Source organism: Haemaphysalis longicornis, unplaced genomic scaffold (assembly GCF_048455015.1).
Source record: "Haemaphysalis longicornis isolate Haplotype H1 unplaced genomic scaffold, Haemaphysalis longicornis Haplotype H1 scaffold_14, whole genome shotgun sequence".
Lineage (NCBI taxonomy): Eukaryota > Metazoa > Arthropoda > Arachnida > Ixodida > Ixodidae > Haemaphysalis > Haemaphysalis longicornis.
The window spans coordinates 35,763,670-35,783,018 of record NW_027526245.1 but is presented as its reverse complement, the minus strand read 5'-3'; the positions used below and the strand labels follow the sequence as shown (position 1 = coordinate 35,783,018).

At 48.3% G+C, this 19,349-nt stretch overlaps 2 protein-coding genes across 2 annotated transcripts in view; one reads left to right on the top strand and one right to left on the bottom strand.

The window, feature by feature from the left end:
* The window catches only part of LOC144165254 (uncharacterized), a 77,976-nt gene extending 61,399 nt beyond the window's left edge, over positions 1-16,577 (top strand). Inside the window, exon 6 of the mRNA XM_077695380.1 lies at positions 16,086-16,577. Within this exon, the coding sequence (XP_077551506.1) occupies positions 16,086-16,345 (260 nt within the window). The 3' untranslated portion in view covers positions 16,346-16,577. The remainder of the gene's footprint in view (positions 1-16,085) is intronic.
* Positions 8,347-16,185, bottom strand: LOC144165255 (uncharacterized). The gene is made up of 2 exons (XM_077695383.1): positions 16,052-16,185; positions 8,347-8,847 (listed from the first exon to the last, which is right to left on the bottom strand). Exons 1-2 carry the CDS (start codon positions 16,064-16,066, stop codon positions 8,545-8,547), a joined length of 318 nt encoding a protein of 105 aa, XP_077551509.1. The 5' UTR covers positions 16,067-16,185; the 3' UTR covers positions 8,347-8,544.
* Positions 16,578-19,349: the final 2,772 nt, after the last annotated feature.

The following is a 19,349-nucleotide window of genomic DNA, read 5'->3' as shown; positions in this document are numbered from 1 at the left end:
CGTAGAAACAATATTACTACAAGAACTGGAAATACGTGAAAAACAAAGATAGGCACAAACAAAACCGCATGGTAAGTGAAATCATTATAGAATACTAGCGGATCGAGAACGCGTCAGTACTTATCAGGACTTATCAGTACGCATCAGTGCTCAGTACACAGTGAAAAAAATGCCTGCAGTGGTTTACAACAACAACAAAAAAAATTCAGTAGGTGGTGAAATGAGCGAGAGCTGTCTGCTAGTTGAACACATTGTAGAAACAATAATAATACAAAAACTGGAAATACTTGAAAAACAGATAGGCACAAACACAACCGCATGGTAAGTGAAATCATTATATAATACTAGAGGATCGAGAACGCGTCAGTATTTCTCAGAACGTATCAGTACGCATCAGTACTAAGTACACAAAGCGAAGAAAAAATGGTTGCAGTGGTTTACAAGAACAAAACAATTTTTCAATTTGTGGTGGGATGAGCGAGAGCTGTGCAACGATTTGATATTGAAAGGTAACAAGCATTTTGTAGGCGGTAAAGGCACAAGAGATAAATGATGTAAGAGACAGACTGCAGTGAGATGGCTATGGATAAATGAGTATAAAGAACGAAAAATATGCTGCGGAAAATACCAGTGCGTTTTGATGAAGACACAAATGCGCCAAGAAAAGTGACCGAGTCTGACGGGTTAATTGCAATGATATAGAGCAGAATGGGTGGTATCGCGACAGCTTCTTTAGAGTGAGAACAAACAGCCATGAAATTCGTGTTTTTCGGATAATTTTAGTTGATTCATTTCGCACCAGTTGCCAATATTATTTAGATAATTGTTTCAAGTTAAATTAGTTTGTTAATATTATTGCTTCACTGAAAGATAGCTGTATTATCAGCATACAGAACGGCCCATCAAATATCCCCTTTTCAGTAAAAAAAGAAAAAAGAAAAAGTCAGAAATATAATACGGAATTATTTTTGACTACTATCCAATGATTACAGGATTGAAAACAAATATTAGTGAGCGATATTGATGCGATAAAGTTAATTAGTTCTAAATCCTTCACACGTGGTTTGGTGCAGGCAAGGTCCAAAAAAGCATGTTCCACAAACGTTAGAGGTGTGTGTGCCTTCTTGGGATATTGAATGTTGAAAACCCAGAACGATGCAAACAGACTCCACAGTCCTCCCAGTAAAGATGATGCATTCAAGACACGCTGGCCATCGATGTGGAGGCTAACTTCCCCATTCACGGAATGCAGGCTGGGAGTCAGAGGAACATCTGCCTGAAAAAGCAAATAAAAAAAAATGCCCCACACGTAAAATTCAAAACAGACACTATGGTTAAATGAACTTAATAATTCGGTACAGTAATAAAATTGTAAGGCCAGGTTCCCTGCGAATTCCAGCACCTAAATTAGGAATGCAAAGGCTTCATAAAACCAAGTGCCAGTATATTAACCGTCGTGGCTTTTGCAGCAATAAAAAAGATATTACTTCCGCACAATATACTGGAGCACAACTTTAAATGACAGTGAAGATAAAATGCAAGTCTCTGTAGGTTGATAGATTAGTTTTTGTTTTTGCCTAAAAAACACTTTGGTATTGCATGATTTTGTTAACTGCTGTTTCTTGCTTTAAGATGCCAGCTTGCATCTATTCAAGTGAGTGGGCACACAGTTAAAGATGCAAACCTTTACACTGCCTCTCCCCTACCATGGTGGCTTACTTTCATAGAAAAAGTGCAGCTTTTGTGAGCTGGACGGCTGTTGCAAGCCGTGGCAATACTCACTTCTGCTGGAGGGGCCAACTTGGTTTCCGAATGCAGCCTTGCCTTGTACAGCACAGCCTATCCTGCCTTAAGATCTATGAATTCATTCAACTCGTATCAGGATCTGCAGAAGGAAATCGTGTCAACAAATAATGAATTCATGCCGGACAGGCACCCACTGTTTCAGTTATACTTGCAGATACCTCCACCTATTTTCCTCCTGGTGTTACATCCAAAGCTAATTTGTTACGGCTTGTCTCATCAAGTATGGTCATCTGTCATAACACAGCTAGTCATACAGGAAAGTCCTTCACTGGATGAGAAAACACTTTCTTTTTTTACAGTAGTAATAAACTAGGCGACTCAGTCATCTGTATTCTGACACCTTAATATTCTGTGTCACCGAGCTGACAAGCATGATTGGTGAATAAGGTCATTTGTAGCCGCAACCGTTACAACAGCCTTGTTAGCTAACGTAAACCTCGTTCATGGCACCAAATTACTTGTGATTGCATGGCAACAAAAAAAACACAGCTGAAATGGAAACGCTATTCTCGCAAACTTACCAACGCTGCATGCCACACAAACCTGCCTTAGTTAATTTACCGTGATTGTAGAAGTTTCCGTCAGGCAAAACCCCAGTGCACTTTTTGGAGCTACAAGCTCCGTGTCAAAATCGAGTGTCAGATGAATCGAGTAATTTTTGTGTATGGTCTTACTATTGATTATGACAAAGTTATTACCAACAAAAGAAGAGTGTGTGCAATGTTCTTCTAAAAAATGATATCCTTTTTTATGCCCGGCAGACTTGTGTCATGCTACGGCAAACTCGGTTCTCTTCCATAAGGGCATGAATTTGTGTTTTTAATTACGTGGCCTTAGCTGGCGACTGACGGGCCCCGATTGTATACAGACCCCTCATTATCATCCGAAAGGGAATAAAAACATTTCGGTTTCGAACCACGTCGCCGTCGTGGTCCACACTATATGCATTTAATCGTTCGATAGGCTCATAGCATCTTTTACGCATGTCACCGTTTCCTTAATAGGGTACGCTGTTAGATGTGAAGAGTCGACTCAAGCGAGCAAACAACCCCACCGAATCTACAGGGCACAGTTTTCGAAGGGGGTGGCCGTCTGATCTGCGGCTTTCGCCGACCAGAGCGCTAAGAATGAGTCAGAGCCTTGAACGAAAACAACACAAAGACTTATATTTGGACAGGCAAGACATCAGGAGCGTTAACAAATAGATAATACAAAGTATAGCAGTTAACTAAAAAGAACACGAGCAGTTCGATGCATATGAGAGACAGAGTCCCACAATATTTACCGACCGGGCCCGACGATGCACCGCTGTCGGAGGCGATTCGGCTACCTGAGTAACCGTCACGTTGCTTTGAAACGACGCCGCGCGCGACAAACGATTTCATCTCGAATGCCCTGTTACAAACCGGCCTACAAAAGAATGCGAATGCATACCCCAAAAGCCACAAACAAGTACAATAAAACGAGTGTGCGCTTTTTTCTTTGCCCGTGCGTGTACGTGATGTGTGCGGCATGGGTACTTCGCAGTTAAAGGGTCCATGAAGAGAAAATACAACTTTGTTTCACTTTAAAGAGTTAGGCCTCAGTACCTCACTCAGCTCTATTCCGGCCACGAAAGACGTTTTTTAACCAATGAAAACGCAAGAAATACTTACGAATTTTCAAATTTCGCGCCACAGTGACGTGTTGTCGGCGCGAGTGACGTCATATGGGCCAGCACTAAAAAGATAACTTTTAGTGGGTTATGTGCACGTTAGCATTCAAGTGATTCGATCAAACGGAACTAGCGGCCCCACTACAATCGTCCAGTTATGTGTCCTGGCGAATGATTAGTTCGTCCGCCGTCAATCGCCCAAACAAGATTCTGTGACGTCATAGAAAAGTTGCTGGAAACGAGCTAGCGAGTTGCCACACCTCTACACGTTTTCTTTAATATCTCAATTATTTTTTGGAAGTTTGCGATGAAATGGGTATCATTTTTATCAGGACAAAGCCGCCTTTCTAATAAACCAAACTTGTATTTTGTCTTCATGGCCCCTTTAACCCTATCCAAACGTTTGACAAACGCATCGACTGATGAAAGAGCACTTACCAGCGAGCTGTCCACAGCTGTCGCCGTATCCAAATGTTGTTAGCGGCCGTTCGTCGTGTGACAGGGGCACATAAAAATCTTTCCACCAAATGGCACTACTAGTCCTTCTCAAATAAGAAAAAATGATGGCCCAAGACGAGGCGCTTGAAGCTCCGGCCGCACCAAGTCACCGGCCGCGCTGCATTGATAGCCCGGAGGTTGTTTACATCCGGGCAGCAAGTCGTGCCGCCAGGGCAAGCTGAGTCGCTGCAGTCGGGTGCGTTGGCGCGCTGGCACGAGAATTTAAATTGTCTATATATGCGCAAGCAAGCGAAGCAGATGAACATTGCAATTGTTTGCAACGGCGAGAACTGTCTCTTTGTTAGCAGCAGAGTTTGACACCTACCGCCAAAATAAACAGATTGAAACAACACGGCCTCGCTGTCTGCTTGTGATCGCGCTGGCTGAAGCATCTATACGGGTATACGTACGTATCGGTTTTGTAGCTGCATGCAACCATCGCGTCCTGCTTTCTCGTTCTAATTAGCATTAGCCCATGGTTGAAGCACTGACACACGGAAACAACACAAGACTAACATGGCGACCGCCCGCTTGAGATGATTACCCCAGATGGGGAGTTTATTGTGGACGTGGTTGTATACAAGGAACCGAACGCCATCTCACAAATGGTGTTAAGTCGTTCTAAATCCTCCCTTTTGCTCAACGGATGGGCAACGGTACTACCATGGAGGTTCGTCCACTTTTTTAGACCATGCCTAGGGAGTACATTTTTTGCTATAAGTACTTTTCAGGGCACATTACTTGATTAAAACTCCATTTCCGGCTAGTTTGCGTTTACAGTGTGGGGCCAGAATGTAGGGAAATGTGTTTGTTTGGATGCCTCGGAGGGCGCTCTCTTGTTCTTTAGTGAGGGTTTTGTGCGCAGGGAGATATAGTGTTCTTTCCAGACCGTAATTCTGGGAGATTTTGTGGAACGACAAGAGGGGGCAGACCTGCCAAGGCTCGCCGAACTCCTGGGGCACGCTGATAGGCAGCTTCGTTGCCAGGCACGGCGGAGTGGTCGTGTTTAAGTAACCAAAGAAGCACTGTTGTCTTTAAAAAGCTACGTGAGCGCCTCAAGGGGACAAATTAGGAAAAAGAATTACTTGATAGTGCTCTCTAGTGTTGAATTTTGTGAGTTTTCTTTTTATTACTTTCCTTTATCCAGGCGTTTTTAGAGTAAAAGCCGGCATCGAGTACCGCACTTACTCTGAACATTTGTCAATCTGCGATAGCAAGTACGCGTTAGAGAGAGAGAGAGAGAGAGAACTCTTTAATGTGGGCTGGAGAGGTCAGCTCTGCTAGCGGCAGTGAAGTACGCGTTAACTTCATCGAAGATGTCCATCAGTGACTCAAAGTTTAATTCAATTTTCCACAGAAAAACGGGAAGGAAAAGCCCAGGAAGCGGCGCTACAAAGCTGTCTACCCGTTTCCTGCTGGCGGTACAAAACCAAAGCGAACAAGCACTCATTAAACTGGTCCAAAGTCGGCACAAACTCGCCTCCACTATTTCCACGCGGGCATTGCTGGAATGCCATTGGGGAGAAGCCGTGCCGACTTTCGCACTTACGCCGGCGCTGCCCCCCCCCCCCCCCCCCGCTTCCACACCAGCCCATCCAGGGCGCTGTTGCGGCGCCCACATTACTGGCATATCCGTTCGGCAATTGGAAACTAACTTTCCGTATTCACTGCATCATAAGGAAAGCTTAGGAATCCTCAAACGGACAAAAATACAACGATAACACGTAGTGGATAAACACGGGCTTTGCGCGAAAATGACGACATATACAGGAAGGACAGGACGAGCGCAAACTCTCAACTTTTATTGGACGGATCACACAAATATAAGTACACTTGTTATCAGGTCGTTCATGAGCTTGTATATCTTCACACGTGTCTGTAGAGATGTGATGAAGGTGCTTTTAAAGATTGCTATGGTTGTAGGAAGTGCGCAGGAGCGACCTGATAACAAGTGTACTTAACTTTGCGGGATCCGCCCAAAAAAATTTAGTTGAGAGTTTGCGCTCGTCCCTTCCTTCCTGTATGAGTTGTCATTTTCGCGCAAAGCCCGTGTTGATCCACCAACATGCACCAAATCGTCCAACAAGTTCGTCTAAGATAACACGTGATGGACCTGTGTCCGATCTTTTTCTATTTCGACGTAAAACGTGGGTTGGGTCACGCCAGAGATTTCGATCCTTGTTAGAAAACCAAATTACGGCATTAATATGCACGGCACGACATTTCTGTCCGTTTACATACATTTTTTGCGCGCGAACAATGAGCCCAACACAGAATCGCTGGTGTGTTGCTCTTCACTTGAACTTATATTCCCGACACTTTTCTTATATTCAGTTCTGCTGCTGTGATAATAGGAAGGAAATTTCCGTTGAAATTCGGGTCGGTTTTCTGAGGTACGAACCAAGTGGTCGTGTCGCAAAGCGAGGTGTTAAAAAAAATTGCAATTCATTTGGGAGCCAGTGTTAACTAGTTGGAAGTTTAGTTTCATTACTTTTACAGATGCATATTAGGGGGGCGGGGCTGGGTACTGTATGTGGTAATTAGCTTCTGTTAAACACTGTAGTGAAACCTTTTTTACGCATTACAGGCAGGACAAAGTAATGGTGTTTCCAGTGGCGAAGTGGCGGATGCAGCAAAAGGTCATCTCTTCGACCCTAGAAATTCCTGCAAGACTGCTATTCAACAATACATCTTGGGCAAGGCAGCTGAGAGCATTACTCCGGAAAAGCCACTTGTTTACAAATCACCAAAGCCATGCCATTCCGGCGTGTACACGTTGATCGCATACTGGTCCGCTCCTACCAATGTTATTGCCCAATTTTAAGCTTGTTTAATAAGAATTTGACGATTTCGAGTGATGCAGTGGCTGGAAACCTGAAAGATTTCAGCAATTCTTGAACAATCAAGCCCACACGTCTACAGATCGCATGTTTTGTTTGGGAAGACACCGTAGCTCACCTCCGTATGGAGCTGCATCAGCAGACTTGAGTCGAAGTGAGCGCGAGGCTTTTTTCATGCTTCCTCACCACCTAAGTCAGGGGTCAAGCACAAGGCAGACGCTGGCGACTAGACATCGTTAGGCAATCATTTCTTTACGCACCTTTATGCATGGAGAGCAATGCATAGAAAGGAGTCTCAGTGAGAAGCACTGCGATTCGTCCGTTTTTTATTAAATACAAAATCCTAAAATAAGTTCTATCCCGCAGCGAAAACACATTGTCAATGCGACATATACAGTGAAGCTACACAGTAACGCAATACTATTATGCCAAAGTAAATATGCGCACAGATGAACATAAATAATTTTGGGTATCACGACGTACTTTAAAAAATGATCACTTCTCCATATTGAAAACGCCAACGGAACACTGAAACAGGAACACGGTCAATACGTTATAGCTAACGTTGATGAGGCAATAAGACATTTATTTTAAATGAGCAACGAGCTGTCTAGTGCAGTGATGTGCGTAGGTAGTTGGAACTGCGTACCATGTGTTAACAAAGCGACGCTATTAACACCACAGCAATATTTGAAACTTGCTGAGAATGACTCGTTTTTAAGAGCCAGGGGTACAGTGTTCCAGTTTGTTATGTCAGGAAATGGAGCAGTCAGCAAGCGACAATTTCTGAACAATTAATGAGCAGCAAAAAATTATTAAGCACTTGAACTATCCCGGCTTATGGGCTAGATAACCGCTGCATACCCACACGATCTACAATGGTCAAGTAATTACGTGGTATGCCATCATTTTCCAATTGTATCTCAGGAGTTCGTCCGAAGCTGGAAGATTTAAGCTGCAGAAAAAGCATTGTCGCAGGAGCACTTAAATGGCTGCTAGTTGTAACTCCGACAACTTGGTTTCTGTATGAGTTGCAGAGTTTCATGAAAGTAGGTCATTTAACAACAATACAAACGGGAATGAATGAAGCATATATATGTAATATAGCAAGCTCGACAAGAGATGTATACTTCCGGCTTGCTTCTCCGTGAGGCAGTGTGGATCTTGAACCCGACAATGAAGTTAAGCACCTGAAACCGTGCAGTGGTGTGTCAGATACGAGGTAGGCGTTATAGGCGAAGGTCGGCAGCTCAGCTGGAACCATAAATATCTACATGATTTATTTGGCAATACCAATTCTTCGCTAGAGGTGCTAAAATATGCATGGAAGGACCAAGAAGTCTTCCCCATTTTTTTTTAAAGCATATGCAACAGGCTAACTTTTGCCGCCAGAATGCGCCGCTACATTCATCAGATGGCGTCGACGGTTATGACTGCTAGAGGGACCTAATCACCACGTTCAAAACACCGCGGTCCGGTTTACAACCTCGACCCAAACTCGGAGCCTCTGTTCCCGTAGTGTAGTTCAACAGACTGCATCATAGTTGAGTTGAGCATACTACTTTCGTGAATGCGCCAAACTCGGCAATTTAGGAGAGTTCAGGAAAGCGGGGAGGGAAGCCAGCCACCTGTGTTAGAGGTGTTCCCGGAAGAGCTCTAAACGCGTTCCTGTCCAGTGAACCTAAAGGGTATAGTGCAATGTCCAGCGGGGGGACAACGGTTGCTGGAGCCGCAGCCAGCATCAAATCACTGGCGCCGCCTCCGAGTCCCCGAGGACGGCGCAATGAAGGCGCTCAGGAGGCCGATGAGCGCAAGTCCTACGGCCGCCAGGAGAGACCCTCCCAGGGCCAGAGGTCCCACGGTCTCGCGGACGACCCTCCTGGCTGGCAGCGGCGTCGTCTGGGGGACGTCGATGCCCAGCCGGAACAGCAGCTCGAGCACCCACTCCTGGCAGTTATTCTCGGTCAGGTGGTAGCGTCCGTGGTCACACATGTCCTTCAGCGTCGCGGACACGACCCGTGGAGAAACGCGGTGCTTGCCAAGGAAGAGCTGCGGTCGTAATTGAAAAGGCAATAGAAGAGTCTTATGACGCGGCAAGCGCATCTTGACACAACGTGCACGCAGTGAGAATGATCCATTGCGTGTTCCCTTTCCTTCACATCACGTGTAACAATAATTAAGGGAACCATTTGAATATAAGTGTAGTTGCATCGCGAAATAAATATCGCTAACACAGAGCGTCTGCGTAATTATGCACTCACATTTCCTACTAGCCACGGTCTGCCCCGTGCCGGCCAGATGACGTTAAACAGTATCATCGGCGATTGCACCGCGAGTGATGGGTCTCCGTTAAATTTCGTGTGAAACGCATCGATTTATGCTGTGAAGCGAACACGTTACAACGTGACAATGACAAAACGGAAGCTTCACCGAGGTACTGCGACGAGGCAACGTAGTGTACAAAATTATGGAATACTGCGAATATTTTAGAAAAAATTTGTGTAGTTCAATATTTTAAATTACGCCCCTAAAATTTCAGTGAATCTCTCTTTCTGTTCAATTTTGGTTGTCGAGAAAAGTTAAAATTACCCATTGTGTTTCTGGTGTGTGTTGTCTGTCTGTGAGGCCAGTAAGATCGCTGCCACTTTTTATCTTCGTCTGAAACCAAGGGGTCTGGTGGCTCAGGCTTCTTAGGCCATGCACTTCCAATGGTGCTTATCGTTCTGGCCGCGCATTTCACAGGTGGCTGCAGCGGAGCAGTCTGTGAGGAAGCAGGGCTCCGGGCTCCACACATCCATGCCCGCTGTGCCGCCGACCCGCCGTAGTTTAGCGAAGACGACACTGAAGTGCGCTGAACCGCTCCGAGCAGTGCTCCAGGACGCCAAGGTCATCGCTGGTTCTCGTTCCGGCGCTGTGACGTCGTGGGATCCCCGGGGCAGCTCAGTGGGTGAAGGACCAAACCAGTACCTCTGCCGCCAATACCAGCCGCCAAAACACCGTGGCCGCCTCTTTCCAGCTTCCCTGGTTATCCATCTCCACAAGGTGTAAATGCCGAATATTCTAAAGCGAAAGCTTTCTTGGGACCGATGGAGTCCTGTCAAAAAACTAATGCATTACCCATAGACTTGGTGGCCGACCGAAAGGCTCTGGTAAGATCTTTGGACGCACACCGCGTGGGCGAAACCGGGCTTCCATTGTGTCAAAGCGGTCGGTTGCTTGAAAATCGCCAAACAGGAACGGTTCTAGATAAGACAATGCACGCATCGATCATGCAAAAGAGTACAATAGTATGTCTTTATTTCATAAACCAGGTACCCGTTTACATTTAGGTCGTATGCATTTAGTGTGCAAACACAAATTACGCCCACCTCCCCTCGCGGGAACCCTGGTGTGATGCGACACTGAAGGGGGTTCCATTGTGCGTTTCCGTTGGGTCGATTACTCTAATTGCGGGAGCAATCATCGGGTAATGCAAGAGAGAGAGAGAGAGAGCAAACGTAGCGCGGACGACCGTCGACTGAGAGACCGGCCGGAGCGCGGCACTCCGCTTACATGCGCAGCGCGTCCGAAGGAGAGGAGACCGCGGAGAGAGAGGGCGCTGCACATGCGCACAGCGCGCTTGCACCGCGCGCAGCGCCGCCCACCAGCGGAGTGAGAGTGCGCTGCACCACGCACCCGCAGATGTTGGGCGAGAGTGTTCGCTATCGGAGAGAGAAGAGGGGGTGAGCGGAGGAGAGACGCAGCTGTGCGGACGCGGACGCCGGCTACGACGGACGCAGGACAGGGCCGCCGGCCAGAGATGCTCCTCTCAGCGTCGCATCTAAAAAACTTCGCAAGGGTTTGTTCTTTCTGCGTGATTTGTGTATACATAGTTGAAGGTAGGAGGATCGATTGGACGCACTTTCAGCAATTCTTGGGCGCACTTTCAGGGAAGGTTTTGAAGTTGAAGCTGTTTTGACGCACTTTTGATGTGAGAAAGCTTTCGCGCGTCTCTCAACTTACTTTAGGAAGAGATGGTTAAAGTTTTTAAGCGAACATTGTTACTCCAGGTACAAACCCAGCAAAGGCCTGACAGCGATCCTCTGCCCTTCCAGCAAGTTCCCCGGGCGGTTCAGGTCACGCAAGTGCGGGTGCGGTTCTCTGAGATGGCGGAATATTGCGCCACCGACCACGCTTCGGCCACTTACCGAACCAATTCACGGCGACGGCTACCGCAGTGAAAGGGTCTAATCGCTCGTTCATTTTAAAGGAGGGTTGCGTAAGCAATCAATGACGGGATGCACGTACAGCTATAACGACATGCTGCAGTGTAATTTGGCGCCTAGCTTATAAAGATCCCAACCAAGCTATCATATATGGCGCATAAAAGGTATAAAAACACTTGACATGTATTCAAACATTAGGACGGCTGCTTGAGTCGGAGGCGATCAGCATAAAGCGTTCAAGTAACGATCAAGTAACAGCATAAGGCGATCAAGTAACGTTGATCCAAAAGAGAGTGAAAGCGGGTGTTGAGCTAAAGAACATCACACAGTCTTTTTTACCGAATCTATTTCTTTAAATCGCCCTCAGTAACATATTTGAGCTTTCTGCTTCAATGCAAGCTTTGTTGCGTTATCACCTTCCCTGCCGCCACCGCCGCCCCACTATCGTCTGCTGATCTGTTGCAAGTTTATGGCGCGACGACAGAAGAAGACTGTCGTTACCATCGCTTGTATGACGCGGTAAGGATAGCGACACGCTACGCCTGATAACGGCGTAGCGTTCCAATGCCACCGTTCACTCATTCGTCAAGCTCGAACTCAATCAGCGTAGAAATCAGTACAACAGCCGGATTTGTTGGTTATTTTTCATTGAATTCCATCATGTGACCCTCCAGCTTACGAGGAGGAGTGTGGTGCGGAGAAATGACACGCGTTGGGTTCGTTGTAATGGGGAGTAACGTTATAATGATGTTACTGTTACGCCAAACAAATAATTGCTACTTTATTGCGAAACATAGCGAAAAACAAAATACGAGACGTTTTCTTTACGCTCCATTATGGCTCATTTGGAAGCAGTCAAAACTATTGTTTATTTCGCTAGAAAACCGTTTTAAACCGCGCGACATGTGAAACTGCGCCTTCTGCAAATTCACGGGGATTTCACGGCGCCGAAGGTCTGTGAAACTTTTTGCCCTATTTCACAGCGATAGCTGCCGCCATTTGCGAGCTGTTATGTATCACCACGTCATTTTACGTAGGCTGAAGTTGCCAGTGCGTGACGTGTATACGTCCCCTTAAACTGTTTATGTTATGTCACATCTTTACAGCCAATCACGGAGAGGGTGTGCAAAAAATTGATTGATTGATTGTAGGGTTTAACACGCCGACGCAACGCAGGCGATGAGGCGCGCCGTAGCGGAGGGCTCCGGATTAATTTTGACAACCTGGGGATCTTTAACGTGCGCCGAAATCTCGTACACACGGGCGTTTTTGCTTTTCGCCTCCATCAGAAAAGCGGCCGCCGCGGCTGGGAATCGAACCCGCGACCTCGTTCTCAGCAGCGCAACGCTTTAGCCACTGAGCCACCGCGGCGGGTGGGCGTGCAATTAAATGTTGTTGAATAGCAAAAACAGGCCTACGTGGTCATGCATTCTGCATTTCGTCTAGTTTTTGAATGCTGGCCAAGGATTACCAACTTTTAGCAAGGAGAAATAAAAGCAAACTTTAGAACTTGTGCCAGTAAACGTCATGACACGTCAAACTGTCGTCAGCCAACACAACCGTTTTGTCAACCGGAAGCATGTTACCAAAACTGACAGCCAATCAGACAAAGCTCCCGATAATTCACAGTTCACAGTGAATATATACAGCCTAGAATACGGCCCTAAAACGCATAAATAACCAAATGGCGGCGCCCAAGAACCGTCGCAGTGTAAACAAATGTCACGTACTGCGAATCGACCAATCATCATAGCGGTGGCACGGAACAACAAGAGAAAAGTGTGCCGATACTCTGTGCCCCTATCTAGAGACACTATCCGAGCGCAAACGACACGCCCGCCGAGACGGCGATTGACTGATTGAATAAACGTTGAGACACGCAGACGACGTTTTTACGCGCCGTGACGTAGGCCACTCGTCATCCCGGGCGTGGTGTGGCTACTCGGCTAGGGACTCCAACTCGCCGTTGCCGGCTCGCGAGCCCCCTGACTTTCGAGCGCCCCCAGGACCTGCTGAACGGCCCATAGTTGGAGCTCATATTTGCAAGTTCGCACGGCTTCTTCGAGCCGTGGCTGGATGGCTCTTGCTGTTGATTCGTTGGGGTGCGGGGTACATTGCCATAGCGAGAAACATTTAATACCCTCCTCGATCACCTTTGTAGTGGTTTACAACAGCTCTGTTGGGCTTCCACTTTCGCCAAGCGGGAGGGCGGCCATTTTTTTTATTCTTTTGTTGGCGGGTAAACCGTACGCTCTAGCCGGAAAACAGGGCTTTCGCTTGACGAAATTCGCTTCACCGTGCTTGACATCGGCAACATCTGTGGCTACGGTTGCATGCATGTATTGTGTCCGAGACACGAAACGTTTTCTCAGGGACGGTGAACGTTCACGGTCGGGGGAAATAAATTTGCTTACACCCTTCACCTAAATTCTGCGTCACTTCTTTGTCGTATGGTAAAAACCTCCACTGGTCCTACACACCTTTGTAAGGTAATCACTGAATTTATATATTTCTACGCTTTAGTTTTCAACCGGGAGAGCAATAGTACGTTTTAAGTGTCTGTCGGTATAGGTACAAAAATCTGCTCGTCACTTTAGGAAGTCACTTTCAAGGCAGTAACCAAATTTATTTCACTTATACACAGCGTTTAGAGAGGCTATGATGCATATGAGGAGATCCTTTAGGTCATTGCCCACACATTGTGCATCAACACGTTTCGTATTTCGGCTACAAACCGTGTAGAGCGTATATCCACAGCTATTCGGTATATTTGAATATGGTAGTGGCCGTGGTAGTGGCTATTGTGACAGCAACCGTGAGAATTACCGTCAGAAATTTATCACGGCCGTCGCTTCTGATTGGGTAGAGCCCGCAACCCGGAGATTCTCTGGAACAAATATTCCACAAAATCTAGCTCTAACAGCCGCTCTTGTGACGCTCTGGTAAAACACCTGCAATGAAACCAGAAGGCTCCAGTGCGGCACGAGGGAAGCGTGGTTTTTTTTTTTTTAGCTTTCGAAATTGTTGAAATTTTCGCTCATCGTGATCTTGTTCATGCTTTTTTTATTCTGCTTATTACTATTTCAAACGATCGCCGCACAGGACTTCTAGACTAGGTTGGTCTAGGTTTAATGAAGGTTGTGTTCTGTGTTTGGCTAGCTTAGGTTAGGTTCGTTGCTGTTGGGCTGGATTTGGGCAGGTTGGCATACGTTCGGTAGGGTAGAATACTTCGGGTAAAATAGGTTAGGTTAGGTTCGGTTAGATAAGGTTATGTTGGGTTACGTTGCGAGGTAGTATTATATGGCGAATTTTAGGGCCGCCGGCTTTTATAGAAACTACCGTGACAATTCACGGCTGCCGTGAAATTAGACACATCCTTTAAACATTTGGCTAAACCGAAAGTCCTTCGTAACGCGAGTTTAGCCTTTAAAATAGCTCAGTAGCAGGCGGCGCTACCCCTGCCCCCTGCAGGCCTGGCGCGCTAGCAGCCACGTCCCGGAAGTGACGTTGTGGCCTGCTCGGTCCACCGGTCAGCCAGAGAACCGGTCGAATTCCGTCCCGCTCATTTGTATACCGCTGCGACAGCGTGGAACCTCATGCATGCACGCTTCCACGCGAACGGCGGTTCGTCGTTTCTCCCTCGGCCGGCTGCGACGTCATGTCCAGACGGAAGTAATGGCTGCTCATTCATCGCTGATAGGTTTTCGTTTCAACATCGCCAATTTCCAGTAGTTTCTTGGGGCCACAGAGCAAGAACATAAACAGGAGGTGCGACACCCATTGCGGAAGCATAGAGTTTCTTAGGGCGCTAGCACGCCACTAGATAAGGTCAGTATTGAACCTAATTCCCACCAGCTGCGACGGTGAGGGATGTGATAGCGGCACCTGATGGACGTGATGATAGCGGCCACGCAGTGTTTTCGCTGCACATCCGAAGGCTGATCGCAGTGACCACGTAGTTTCTTCTTGTGCAGTAGATGCTGCTGGGTTTATCTGCGCGAAGCGCCTGTCACGCTATCTGGTAACTTCATGAATCAAAGCTTCCCCTCCTGCCTTCTTTCTCGCTCCGTGCTCGGGGCATGGCCGCGCAAGTTTGAGGCGTCGTATTTTGTATCTTCCGGAATTTTAAGCAAGGCTGTCCGAACACAGGGTTTCCGCAAGATATTTCCCCGCAGTGAACCTGTAACAGCGTAAGGGGCTGTGTGGTGCACGTGGGAACATTGTAGAACTGGAAGTTTACACTTTCTCTATATAGGGTTTACACTTGAGTGACCGTTCTGCTGAGTGGATCGCTCTGCGCACGCGCCTCCTCTCGCTACTTCCGCCGCTTTTAACCGTGATAAGGCGCGCATGTGCCGGCGCACAGGTCGCCCCTTCGGCGATGCTTCTGAACTGAATCGCAGGCACTGCACCCTCGGTAAGAACTGCGACCCTCGCCTTTAATGGGTGACACTAGCGTCACTAAATAAACTCTTTTATAGTATCGGCACTCTTTTCTCTCATTGTTATGTGCTGCCAGGATTTTCATTGGTCGGTCGCCACCACGTGATATTTATTTAGATATGGGAGCAGCCATTTTGTTTCTGGGCCCCTCCTCTCTCTCTCTCTCTCTCTCTCTCTCTCTCTCTCTCTCTCTCTCTCTCTCTCTCTCTCTCTCTCTCTGCTGCGCGAACGCTACAGCGGCCGGTCACACTCTGCCTGTCACAACCGGCGCGGTTTCGTTTGAGGAGATGGCAACACTGCAAGCCAGAAACAAAATGGCACCCAGACGATCTTCCAGGTGCACGAAGTGGCGGTAGTCCTAGGCGTAGCTTATTTAGTGACGCTCTCCAAACGCTACTGCTTTTACACTGTTAAAATTAGTGGCATTACGATCGCCTTACCTACCCTAGCTTATCTTCTTAGACAATTTCCAAAACTGTGCGTAACTCAATACTTCCGCCATTGTGACACTTAGTTTCTGAGAATGGCAAGAATTGTCCTGCTTTCATTGGGTGACCGTGGCGCAGCGCGCGCGCTGTTACAAAGACAGCTCGTGCTTCCCGTACCTTGGGCACGTTCATGAGGGCGAGCTGCTCGCAGGTCCTCCAGGTGAAGCCGCCCACCAGGTGTCCGCTGCCGGCCTCCTGGTTGGCGTCGCAGTAGAGCGCCTTGCCGTCCTGGTACGCGAACACGGCCGCCCAGTGCCGGTACCAGGCCGTGCCGGAGGACGACGACGAGGCCCCGCCCAGCGCGCGCAGCAGGGGACGCGCGGCGCCCAGCAACCCGTCTTGCACGTGGGGGCAGTACAGGAACACGTCGCACTCGGGCGCGTCTCCCGGCTCGGCGGCCGAGCCGGCTAGTTCCCGTCGCCCACGAGGGAGCACCATCTCTCTGGACACTCGGCGCTCGAGGGCTTGATTCATAGCCTGGCGAAGACAGTGCGCACCCGTTATCAGCGAAGCAGAAAAAAATGAGCGTGTGCGGGCGCAATAAATTTTAACGTGAAAACAAGCTGGATCACTACGGTAATGAACAATTATTTCGCGACAATGAGGGGTACTACTGCGTTCAGTTTCAATCTCAACATGCCAGATGCAGTCGAAGCTGCTTGCGCGCTCGTGGCACCACGCACAGAGGCATTTAACAAGTAAAGAGATAGCATGTAAGCTCTTCTGATAATCACCAGCATACTCCGTGGGATTTATTGCCAGCTGACTTATCAAATGCGCAACACCCGAATGCACCCGATATAGTTCATCCTGGCGCAGCGTTGACCGGCTGCTCGAGAATTGAGACGTGGTGTTGCGATTATCGCATAAAGAACTGCACATCGGCAATCATAAGTTGTTATTGCAGGAAGTGAACTCGAAGTAGTCCTGAATCGCGTAAATATAGCGGACTGCCACCAGTGACGAAATGGGGCTACCCATGTGCACATTCTATTGTGGGAAATATTGCGCGTACATAAATTCAGACCCGCGGGAAAACTGCAGTCCCAACGGGCGTTCTCAACGCTAACTGAAGGGTTCGTGAAACACAATTGCGTATCACTACATTGGGCGCCTTCGGGTCAGAGGATGTAAAACCCAGGGGATGCCGATGAGTGTCGGAAGAGCCACCCTCCTCTCCCTTTTGATTCCTCGCTGCGCGGTGCTACAAGCGCCCGAGTAGCAGCTGCGGCCGCCGCTTGCGTTCTGCGATGAAAATAGTGGGTAATAGTAGGAGAGGCTTTACAGCGAACACGTGACGCCGTCGTTCGCTCAGAAAGCGATGCTGTCACCGAAAACTCGGTTCGCCCTTCTCCCTTCAAAGCACGAAGGCCTTCCCCCTTCCTCTTAAAACGCCTCCCGACAGGGAGCGCGACGCCACGTCCGACAGCATCGCTGATTATGTGTCTGCTCTGGAGAAGGCCCAACGCAAGGAAGACGTGGCATTTCTTGCTTTGATGGGACTTGTCTGTCATTCACCGTTTGCCACACCCACCACCGAGGCGGTGCAGGACTGCATTGATGTCATTAAAAGAATGCGGAGCTACAGTACGGCTTTAGTGGTTGGCCGCCAGCTCAAAGTGCGGGTGGGCAACGTCCTCAGTGTCCAAGAGTATTAGTGCCGGAGTGACCCAAGGTGCAGTGCTGAGTCCGTTGCTGTTCAACCTCCCACTGCCCGCCTGCCCGACAGCATAACAAGAAAACTGCAGTACAGTATTAGCATCTCGATTTTGCTGGTGATGCTACGCTGTGACCAAAGCGCCAGAGGAGCCGAATCAGAAAATCTTAAAGAGCACCGGATGGCTTTCGCAGAGTATTCCGGCCATTTGATTTCGGCTTTCGCCTTCCAAGGCTGAAGGCATTTTGTTCCACCCCAACCACAGTGCATGGTTTTAAACCTTTCTCACGGACGTACACTGCTCCCAGCTCCAGTTGAAAGCCTAGGTCAGATATCTTGACCTGCTTTTGACCATCGCCTGACCTGGGGTCCAGAAATCAAGCAGCTACCCTGCCAGTCCAGTCGTGTTCTCGAAGCCATCCGTCAACTTTTGGCCATGGGCCGGGGGGGCTCACAGACTTCGGCTCATCGAGTTCATAGAAGTTGGACACGCAGAAAAAGAGGCAGAAGGCGAGCACTGCGCCGAAATAAAGGATATCCACGAAAGGATTGAACAACGACAAGAGGGCGCTACGGCAGCCACGAAAACAATACCAGAAGAAGCCGACAAACTCACAACGTACACAAAAATCTTATACCACTATAGATGTAGCAGGAAAAAGTACCCAGAGGCACACGACAATCTGACTAGATCCCAAGCCCCCGCTTGGCGACAAATACTAACAGTAACTTTCTCTAACTCACTTCTGTATAGCTAATACTACCCTGGGACAGTCAGCGATCTTCGCAAATCATACGGCCAAAGGGCAGATCTCGAACACATAAAATGCGCACGCAAAGAAAAGCAAAAAAGCGCACAAAGAATAGACATCTTTAATGAGGAGAAATGAGAGACGGCGCTACTTATCTCCGAAGAACTTCTGCAGCAACTACTGATCCAAGAAGCTGAAGAAGCCGCCAGAAGTCAAGGACACCTGGCCGACGACTAAAAAAAGGACAGGGCACTCCCACCCCTTCCCCTTCTAGCTTTCTTGACAAGACATTGTTTCTCTCTCTCTCTCCCCTCTCTCTCCCTCGTCATCGTCTAACGAACACGGTGCAAGAAAGTGGACACGATGCACAGCAATGCACTCCAGCCGTCTCTCGGCTTGCCACGCTCTTCGCACATGCGCAAGCTCCCTTGCTGGAGCGGGAGCTTCGCCCCTAGCACTCAATACCGGCTTCATATATAGGGCTCCAGACGGAAACGCCTTCCTCGCACGGCTGCGATAACTATGTCTCACCCCCGAATGGGTATGACTGTTCGTTCTTTCGAGACGGCGATCCTCCTGCTCCAGATGGATAACACCACGCATTCTCCATCCCATCTTACTAGTGAGGTGACCGCATGTGCCAATCTGCCACACGGGGCCTCAAAACAAATTTCACTGGCTAAAATAAGCCATGAAGTAGCGGCCTGTTTGGAGAACCTCAAAGGGACACCTGCTGATATTCACCGATTGGTGCGTGCTACCAGACCAGGGAACGGCAGCTGCAGCATCCACCACGCCTGCCTTCGCTTCAGCCAGGCAATGCCACCTGCCCGTGGCTAGCAGCTCCACAATGGCTGAAATCAGGCCTAGAGTCCCAATGCTACTGCCAACCGCCGCGTAATCGCACGACCCCAAACAACACTACTACAACGCGTGGTGGCTCGGCTTGCCTGGACACCGGCTCCCGCAATACAGTCAGAGCAGGTGGAAATCAACAGGCACATGG